Source organism: Melospiza georgiana, chromosome 13 (assembly GCF_028018845.1).
Source record: "Melospiza georgiana isolate bMelGeo1 chromosome 13, bMelGeo1.pri, whole genome shotgun sequence".
NCBI classification, from domain to species: Eukaryota; Metazoa; Chordata; class Aves; order Passeriformes; family Passerellidae; genus Melospiza; species Melospiza georgiana.
In genome coordinates this window covers 4,088,344-4,097,765 of record NC_080442.1, presented here as the reverse complement: position 1 = coordinate 4,097,765, position 9,422 = coordinate 4,088,344, and the positions used below count along the sequence as shown (strand labels likewise).

General features: G+C 62.1%; 1 protein-coding gene across 1 annotated transcript; it reads right to left on the bottom strand.

The window, feature by feature from the left end:
- Positions 1-4,079: 4,079 nt before the first annotated feature.
- Positions 4,080-9,170, bottom strand: SNX33 (sorting nexin 33). Its single transcript, XM_058033384.1, has 2 exons — positions 6,887-9,170; positions 4,080-4,954 (listed from the first exon to the last, which is right to left on the bottom strand). Exons 1-2 carry the CDS (start codon positions 8,325-8,327, stop codon positions 4,701-4,703), a joined length of 1,695 nt encoding a protein of 564 aa, XP_057889367.1. The 5' UTR covers positions 8,328-9,170; the 3' UTR covers positions 4,080-4,700.
- Positions 9,171-9,422: the final 252 nt, after the last annotated feature.

Sequence of the window (9,422 nt, the reverse complement as noted above, 5' to 3'; positions counted from 1 at the left end):
GGGCTCCAGGCCAAGCCCAGTGCCCCGGGATGCCGGAGCCCTCCGTGCCTGCTCCGTGCCTGTCTGATCGGGGCCAGCCGTGCCCACAGCCGGCAGAACAGGCTCGGCTGGCAGCGAGCCCGGCACGGCGGGATGGAGCCCCGGGGAAGAGCTGGAACGTCACCCTGGGAGCACCTCAAACAAACGCACACGGGGCCGCTGCTGGCCCCGGGAGCCTGGCATCTGTCCCACCACCTGCCCACGGGAGATAAAGCACACGGATTTACACTGCAGGGCCGCAGGAGATCCCCAGCTCCGGGGGAATGAGCACCCAGCCACCAGAAAGCATCCCTGTGCCTGCCACGGCTCCCCAGGCCAGCTGCGATTTAAATTTCAGACAAATTGAGCCTGACCTCTGTTTCCACACCCAGCAACTGCAAGGCAGACAGACAATGACGGAGGGATAGCCACAGCCCAGAGCCTGGGCTCCCCACCCCTCCTGCACAAACAACACACCCGGAGACACAGCTCCGTGGCACTGCAGGACTGAGCTCCCCACGCCCAGCACCTTCCCAGGGCTGCAGAGAGGGAATCCGGGCTGGCACAGAGGGCTGGCACAGGGTCTGACCTCGCCTGACCTGCCTGTGCCTAGCAGGGGGAACCTGAGGTTCATTCACACTCATGGGAGGAGCTGGCTTGGGTCACACCCCCATTAGAGCTGGTTTCCAGCTCATTCCCTAAAACAGACACCACTGATCCACCATAATTTCCCTGGGCTGGGAGCAGGAGGGAGCTTTATTATATCCACAGCCAAGAGAATACAGGGGTGCTCAAGGCAACCAGCTGCTGCTTGTATATTTGCCTGGAGGAGCCAACTCAGGGTCATGCTTCGGAAATATTTGAGAAGCACAGCAATTAAAAGATTGGAGCTGGCAGAATGAGCTGTCTCCCTCTGCCCTGATCCACGCCTGTGTCCACCCACCCGCATCCGCCCGGAATCACTCCTCTGGGCGGGAGGGGTGGCACGGTGGGGGTGGCACTGAAACTCCTCTTGGCTCCATGCCCCGAGCTGCTGCTGACCCCGACGGGCAGGCAGGGCTGTGCTGCTGACCCCGACGGGCAGGCAGGGCTGTGCTGCTGACCCCGACGGGCAGGCGGGCTTCTCCCCGCTGCCCCGGGGGTGCTCCCCGCTCCCCGCTGGCGGCTGTGCCTCTCCAGCCCCGTGGCAGCGCGGTGTGCACAGCAAGCCCCGTCCTGCCCGCCCCAGCAGCAGCTGCACCCTGCGCTCCCCTCGCTGGGAGGAGCTGGGTTGGGTCACCGCGCTCCTTTGGCGGCGGATCCCGAATCGTTGAGCACTGCTGGGTGGATCCGTGTGGCTGACAGCGCTCTGATCAGCAGCTCTGCTTGCCCCAGCCTTCCCATCCTCTGCCCTCCAGCTGTTTGGCTGATGCTGCCCACCCTGGAGCATCTTGGTGAGCTCGGGATACAAACACAGGAGGTACCTACAGCCTGATAGCCTGGCCCACGCACAAACCCTGGGCTCCCAGAGCTCAGAACGAGGATGCCAGGTTTTCTTCCCATGGTGGAGAGAGCCCAAAGAGAAGCAGCAAGACAGGAGCTCCGGGAAGCCTCACGCAGGAAGGGAGGCAGGCACAGGCTCTGGTGCTGGCTGCAGTGCTCTCCAGGCAGGATGCTCCAGCCACCACCGCTGCTGCCACCTCCCAGCCCTGCTGTCAGCACTGATGGGACTCACACAGGGCCTCAGCCTCGGCTTTCCCACGCAGGAGCTGCCTTGGGAAGCGGGAGGAGGAAACGGATCTGCTCCGTGTCCCCGGTGCTTCCTCTCAGCCCTCCATGCCCTGTTTTTTTTTCTCTTGTGAGAGCAGGGAACAGCCAGTGTCACAGATAACAGAGGCTGTGACAGACACTGCTGGGACATGTGAAGCACTGTGCACAGCCCCAGACTCCTCCCCAAACCATCCTGCACCTGGGACAGCCACCAAAATGCTCGGGGCTGGGTCTATCCTCCAACCCGGGGCATGTTTGTAGGATGCTGTCGGAGGTGTGGGGGGCAGCAGCAGGATGCTCAGCCTCCCCATCTGGCCAAGGCAGACTCTGAAATGCCCACCACGGGCAGTGAAGGCCCAGCTGCCTACTGCCAGGTGGGAAAAGGCAGGAATGCTAATGGAATACAGGTTCTAGCCAATGGATTTGCTGTGTCCTGGGAGTGTGACCCAGACATGAGGGTACAAAGGGGGTGGATGGCGGAGCAGGGAGATCTTCGTGGATGCTGAAGGACCACAGAGAGCACCTTTGGGGAAACTGAGGCACAGCCTTCCAAAGGGGTGCATGCAGCCCACAGGAACCTTATCCCATCCCTGTCCCCATGCCAGGACACCAGAGCAGAGGATGAACTCCTGGGGTGCTGGGACATCTCCCTGCTCCAGCTGCACAGCCCAGCTCCAGGACATCCCAGGGACCGAGCTCCCATGGGGCTCCCCAGGCAGGGGATGCCCTTGCCCAGGCAGCCCAGGGGAGCTGGGATGTTGGCTCAGCTCTGGAGGCCGCCTGCAGTGCCAGAGGCTGGCTGCCAGCCCGGGGACGGCGGTGGCAGGCTCAGCCCCAGTGCCCATTGTGCTCCAGAGGGAGCGGGGCTGGGGGAAGGGACACGCTGTGGCCTCAGCGTGGGGCCAAGGCCACCGTGGTCACCCAGAGCAGGGCCAGCAGGGCTGGGGACACGTCACTCCTGCAGGATTAGCACAGGGTCAGACACCATTCCCATGGCTGCTGAGCTGGGATGGGGATGGGATGAGGAGGGAATGGGGTGAGATGGTGCCAAGGAAGGATCCGGTCAGGTGAGGAAGAGGATGGGGTGGGATGGGGCTGGGGCAGGATGGGACCAGGCTGGGACAGGGCCAAGGTGGAACACGGCCAGGGTAGGATGGAATTGCAGTAGGATGGGGCCAGAGTGGGATGGGACTGGGATGGAAATGGAGAGGGATGGTGCCATGTAGGGATGCAGCCTGGCTGGGATGGGACTAGAGTGGAACAGGGCCAGGCTAGGATGTGGCCAGGCTAAAACAGGGATGGGATGGGATGGGATGGGATGGGATGGGATGGGATGGGATGGGATGGGATGGGATTGGGGGGGGATGGGATTGGGATGGGGATGGGATGGGATGGGATGGGATGGGGGGGTATGGGATTGGGATGGGATGGGATGGGAATGGGATGGGATGGGATGGGATTGGGGGGGGATGGGATTGGGATGGGGATGGGATGGGATGGGATGGGATGGGATGGGATGGGATGGGATGGGATGGGATGGGATGGGATGGGATGGGATGGGATGGGATGGGATGGGATGGGGGGGTATGGGATTGGGATGGGGTGGGATGGGAATGGGATGGGATGGGATGGGATTGGGATGGGATTGGGTTAGGGTGGGATGGTACCAGCGCGTGCTGGGAATGGGGCAGAATGGAGCCAAGGCAGGATGTGGTGAGGGTGGGATGAGGCTGGGCTAGGATGGGACTGGTGTGGGATGGGGCCACGGCAAAGGGGCCTGCCCTGGCTGTGGGATGCAGGAGGAAGCACGTCCTGCCTGGATGGAGGCTGTGAGCAGGGCTGTACCTCAGAGTGCTCGTCCTGCAGCCTGGGGCCAGGGAGGGCTCGGGAGGATGGAGCACAGCCCGCAGCATTCCCAGCGTCGCTGTTAGTTTAACAATACCCCGCTGGCCTGCATGCCGGGGCTAATTTTATCCCTGGAGCCAGGCCAAGGCGGCCCTAACTTTCCTCGCTGTGATTTATCCCAGCCATTTCCCTTCAAAAACAAGGCCCCCGTGCCAGCCCTGCTGTCTCCAGGCAGCAGCACACTGTCCCAGCCAGGGCAGAGAGGGGCAGGATCTGCCCCTTGGGGGGCTGTTTAGAGAGCACGAGGGGGGTTGCTGTGGGAACCCCTCCTAGGGTCATTCCCCCCACAGCATGGGGATGTTTAAAGCTGGCTGGAAGCCAGGGGATGCTCAGGCAGAACCTTCCCTGGGATCCTGGAGCAGCTCTATTTTCCACAGACATCTCTGGGAAGGAGGTGGGTGTTTTTTCTACCAATGATTTTATTGAAAAGGCTGTGGGGCTATTTTTTCCCTTTTTTTTCCTTTTTTCTCCCTTTTCCCAGTCAGCAGCCATACTTGAGAAAGAGCTTTCTCTTTGCCTCTGTGCATCTAGTTAAAAACTGATCAGTAAAAATGCTGCAGAAAAATGGAAAATATTGAAAACATCTTGTGACAAACAAACAAAAAAAAAATCTCTTCCAAATAAAGATCTCTTTTCCTCTCTCTTATTTTTTTTCCATCAGAAAAGCTTTTAGTGTGCAAAATGTCGACCGCTTGGATTTCTCCTCCCAGCGGGCTGGGATGCACCCACCCCCGCTCCAGGAGAGTGGGTTTCAGAAAGCTAAAAATCACTGGGCAGACACCCCAGCACCATTACCTCCCCACCTGTCCCTCTAGCGATCCCCTCACACTCCTGCCAGACCCGTGGCAGGGTGGGAGATCCCCAGGGAAAGAAAGAAAGAAGGGAAGAGGTGGCACGGCCAGCCCGCGGGCGAGCCCTTCCCTGCCAGCGCGGCAAGGGGGAGCAGCCCAGAGTCATTTGGTCACTAGCGTGGTGAGTTCCAGCCCGTGCGAGGAGCCCCGGGGGCTGCGGGCAGGGCGGCATGAGGGTTAGAGGTTGTCGTACATGCGCAGCGTCTTCTCCAGCTGCTGGCTGACGCGCTGGTAGAAGACGATCTGCTGCCTCAGGTAGGACTGCATCATCCTCTTGAAGTCGGCCACGCGGCGCTCGTGGAAGTGGTTCATCTCGGCCTGCAGGGCGAAGCCCACCACGCGGCAGCGCTTGCGGATCCCGTCCGCCTCCTCCTGGTCCATCCTGCCCTCGTCGCTCATCCGCTGGCTCTCCTTCACCTTGGCGAAGGCGCCTGCCGGGGCAGGACAGCGTCAGGGGATGGGCGCGACCCTCGGGCCCTTCCCTGGGCAGCCCTGCTTGAGCCCATGGCCCCCCGTGCTGGGCACCAGCCTGGCCCCAAAGGAGAGGCACAGACCTGCCCCATGGCAGGGAGGGAGCTGCCTGCATCTCCCCCTGCCCATCAAACCCTTCCCTCTCCTCCTGGCAGGCAAAGACCAGGAGCATTTCCCCTCTTTTTCCCTCTTGACTCTGGCATCCCCAGCTCCCTTTCCATCCTGGGCAGTCAGCCTCATGCATAGCTGGTTTTCCGGGTCTGGGCTCCTGAGTGCTGTGACTCAAGGCTTGGGGGGAAAACCTAACATGGGGCAGTGTTAGCACAGTGAAGCAGCCCAGCCAAGCCTGCCCTCCAAATATTCCATGCCATTCCATGAATAGGGGTCAGGAGCAGCCCTGGGAGACCCCAGCCCAAGGAAGCAGTGAACCAGGATGTGGCAAGGGCACGTGGTGCTGTCTGGAGCTCAGCTGGGAAAGCATCTCCCACTCCCAGAGGCAGCTGATGCTCTGACACCAGTTTTTCCCTCTCCTTCCATGTTTTTTTACAGCTCGGTTTCGAAAGAATCCTGCCTGGCTCCAGCCCTGCATTCCTCCCCCTCATTAGCACAGAGGCTAAAAAACTAAAAACAGGATCTGGCCCGCTCTGGGCTCTCTTCCCTTCTCCCTGCCCCTTGCCGGGAGCACCAGACCCGGGGTTACAGCGCTCCCACTGCGCCAGCCCTGCTCCCAGAGGGGAGGAGGAGGAGGAGGAGGAAGAAGCAAAGTTTGGAGGCCAAATCCTGCCTTCCGCTCTGCCCACGCGGCCTCGCTTCCGGACGGGATCCAGCCCCTCTCCATGGGTAAACAACACTCAGAGGAAAGGCAGGGAAGCTGCCCGGGCAGGACTGAATCCTCCCTGCGCCCTTTGCCTTCCCAGCCTCCCCCAGGGATGCCGAGTGATGCACAGACATCCCTGCATGCTGGACACAAACAGCCCTGGCTTCACCCTGGGGAAAACCTGTCCTGCACACTCTGGGGACACTGGTGTGGGTGTCCCCTCCCTGCTGCGGGCAGCTGGGCGGGGAGGAGTGCGTGTGGACTTTGGCCCCACACCCACAGCGCTGGCTGCCTGGGTGCAAAGGGACACCGAGCCCTGCCTGCCTGCTGCCTGCCCCAGGGAGAGAACAACTGACACTTCTCCCCCCCTCTGATCCCACCAAATCCAGGGAACCAGGACAAATGGGACGCGGGGAGCTCTGATGCCCTGGGGGTGCTAACCCCCTTCTGCTGGGCTTGGAGGTGCAGGGATATACTCTCGAAAAGGACAACCCTGGTTGTCCCCAGAGGTTCAGTGTGTCCCCTATCCCACTGCCCTGCCCCCTTGGGCCCTCTGACCAACCCAAGCCCATGTCCAGCCATGTCCCAGCCCTGGGGGAGCAAGCTCTGGTAATCCTGCTGGCCACCCATTCTCTGCCTTGGCAGGAAGGGAGGATGAGGGGGGACAAGTGGCAGTGGGTGGGGATGCACAAGAGGTGCAGGGCAGGTCACCTCAGACCCAACATCAGCAGTGCTGGCTCCTGCTCACAGGGGAAGTGACATCCATGCTGACGACCCCAGCAGTGCTTTGGGTAGCACCAGCAGCAGTTACAGAGTCCACAGGATCACTGGGGCAGACTCTGGACCCAACAGCCCTAGCAGACTCTGCCAGGCTGGGCTGACTGGAGGGCTGTGCCAGTGGGGACCACACCGTGCCCCTAAGAGGCATAGGCAGTGGTTCCCATCCCCATTCCCACCCCTATTCCCCATTCCCTTCAAGGCCCAACAGAGGATTTCCTCATTGCATCCCCATCCCACTTGCAGTACCATTCCCACTCACATGGGACCATTCCTGGGGAGAAGAATGCCCCCTTACCTTTCTGCAGGTGGATGATGTCTGGGAAGTTGGAGAGGAGACCTTGGTACAAGGAGAGAGTGTCCAGCATGAGGAACAGGTCGTTCTTGGGCTGCTCAGCAAACATCTCCCCCACAGTCTCGTACGTCTTGCCCGTGTGGGAGATGGCGTTGTTGAGGGCATCCAAGCTGTAGGGAGGGTCCATGTGGAAGGAGTGGCTGATGGCCTGGAAGGCATTGCCCAGCTTCTGGAACTCCTTCCGGAAGCCCCCCACGTGCTTGCGCACCAGCTCCGACGCCACGTTGGTCAGCTGCAGCACGCTGTCATCCATCTTCTTGCTGAAGGCCTTGAAGGCATCCACGCGGTCCTCCACGTCCTGCAGGTCCTGGTGCTCCGTGGGAATCTGGATGGTGAGGAGGAAGCTGGCGCCCACCATCTCGTCCTTCTCCGCCCGGCGTTTGCCCAGCTTCCACTGCTTCTCGTCGCGGCAGCAGAGGAAGTGCTGGAAGCCCTCGTACTGGGAGAGCACGGGGTGGCTGGTCATGTGCTCCATCCAGAGGATCAGCCGCCGCTTGCGCTTCTCGATGAAGTCCTCCTCGAAGCGGCCGGTGGCCTGCTTCTCGGGCAGGTGCGGCACCGAGATCACCGTGAACTTGTGCAGCAGGCGGTTGTAGAGCCAGTCGAAGTGCTTGTAGCGCCGGTACACGGGAGAGTTGAAGTTGCTGGGCGTCAGCTTGTAGGAGATGTAGCTCTTGATGCCCTTGAACTTGGTTTGCTTGGTGGGGTCCTCCACGGAGCAGATGAACGGGTGGGGGTTGGCCCTCCACTGCGGGCCTCTGGAGCCCATCTCGATGCAGTAGGTCTCGGCGATCTTGGACATCAGGGGCACGTCGCCCAGGATGAAGGCTTCCACCCCGGAGCGGACGAAGCAGGAGAAGCGGTTGAGGTTTCTGCCCACCACGCTGCCCCTCTTGGAGGAGCTCATGCTGTCCTGCCTCTCCAGGGCCGGCTTGGGCCGGTAGCCGGCGTGCTGGTGGTGCCCATAGGCCGCCGGGCACGGCAGGCTGGGTGAGGGGTGCCCGTTGGTGCCCGGCGCGCTCCGCGGCTCCTCCACCACCGTGCACGCGTCGTCCCAGTCATCCCAATCGTCATCATCATCGTCCTCAAAACTGCCCTGGTAGGAGATGCCGGGGTTGGGGGATGCCGAGTACAAGGAGGAATCGTGCCCGGGGGAGCCGGCCGGGCTGCTGGAATAGTCCGTGTAGTTGGAGCCCGAGCGGGAGCGGAGGATCTCGACGTAGGAAGCGGGGAAGAGGCCGGTCTCCCCACGGCTGTTTTGGCCCTGTAACCACCCGTCCAGGGAGTTCTCGCTGAAGATGACGAGCTCCTCGTTCTCCTGGATGCTGATCTCCTCTTTGTTTTCGCTCTGGAAGTTGTAAAGCGCTCTGGCTTTCAACGCCATGGCCGGTCCCGGCTCGGGAAGAGGGGGGGGAGCCAGAGGAACGCAACCCCCCCGGCCAAAACACCCCCCCGATCCCGGCAATACCGCGGGCTAGCGCGGCTCCGGGATCACCACCACGCGCTGTGGGAAATGGCTTGGCCGCTTTCCCAGGAAAATAATAATAATAAAAAAAAAATTTAAAAAAAAAAGGTGGAGAAGAAATCCCTTACGAGGTGACGCCAATGTCCCTATGTCCAAGTGACCCCCCGCGATCCCGGCGCCCCGACTAAAAAGAACATTCCCCGTTTAAAAACGGCATTCCCTGGATAAAAACAAGACTCCCAGTCACGCGAGCGGCGTTCCCCTGGCTCCTCCGGGATGCGGATCCCGGCCGGCCCGAGAGCCGGGCTCTGCCATGTCCGCGCAGGGTTTATCTCCCTGGGAGGCTGATCCCGAGCTTTCACTCTCCGGGAGGAAAACCCCCGGCTGCCAACGAGGAAATAAATCCAAAGCGATTTTTCTCGGGGCTCCTGTGGGTAAAACACCCTAAATTTCCCGTCGGTGGGTGCTGGGAGAGCGCCGGGCACGACCCCAAACCCTGCCCAACCTCCCGGTGATCCCGGGATTTTGCAATTCCTTTCCGGGCCGACTTTCCCGATGGTTGGTGGGGTCTGGTTTTTCCCTGAAATCCGTAAATCTCACGCAGGACGGAGGCGGCGCCGGCGGTGGTGCCCGTGTCGGTGTCGGGGCCGCTCCTGCCGCCACCGGCTATGACGGGGCAGCGCCGGGGCCGCTCCCGTTGCCGAAGGGGTGGCGGAGCCGGCCGCCAGCCTCCCGTGACGCAGGGCAGCGCTCCCCGCTCCGCCGCCCGGTTCGCGGCGGGGAGCGGCCCGGCCCGGCCCGGCCAGCCGCACGCTGCCCTCTGCAGGCAGCCGGCCCCGGGGGCACGACTCCCCGCCCGCGGGGGCTGCGGCTGCTCCCGCGTCCCTGCCGGGTTGTGCCCCTCACCAGTGCCCGGTCCCAGCCCGCAGCGCCCCGTGCCGGTGCCCGGGCGCGGGGGAAACTGAGGCACGGGGCGAGCGGGCTGAGGGGGGCGCGGGGCCTCCGCGCCAGGCG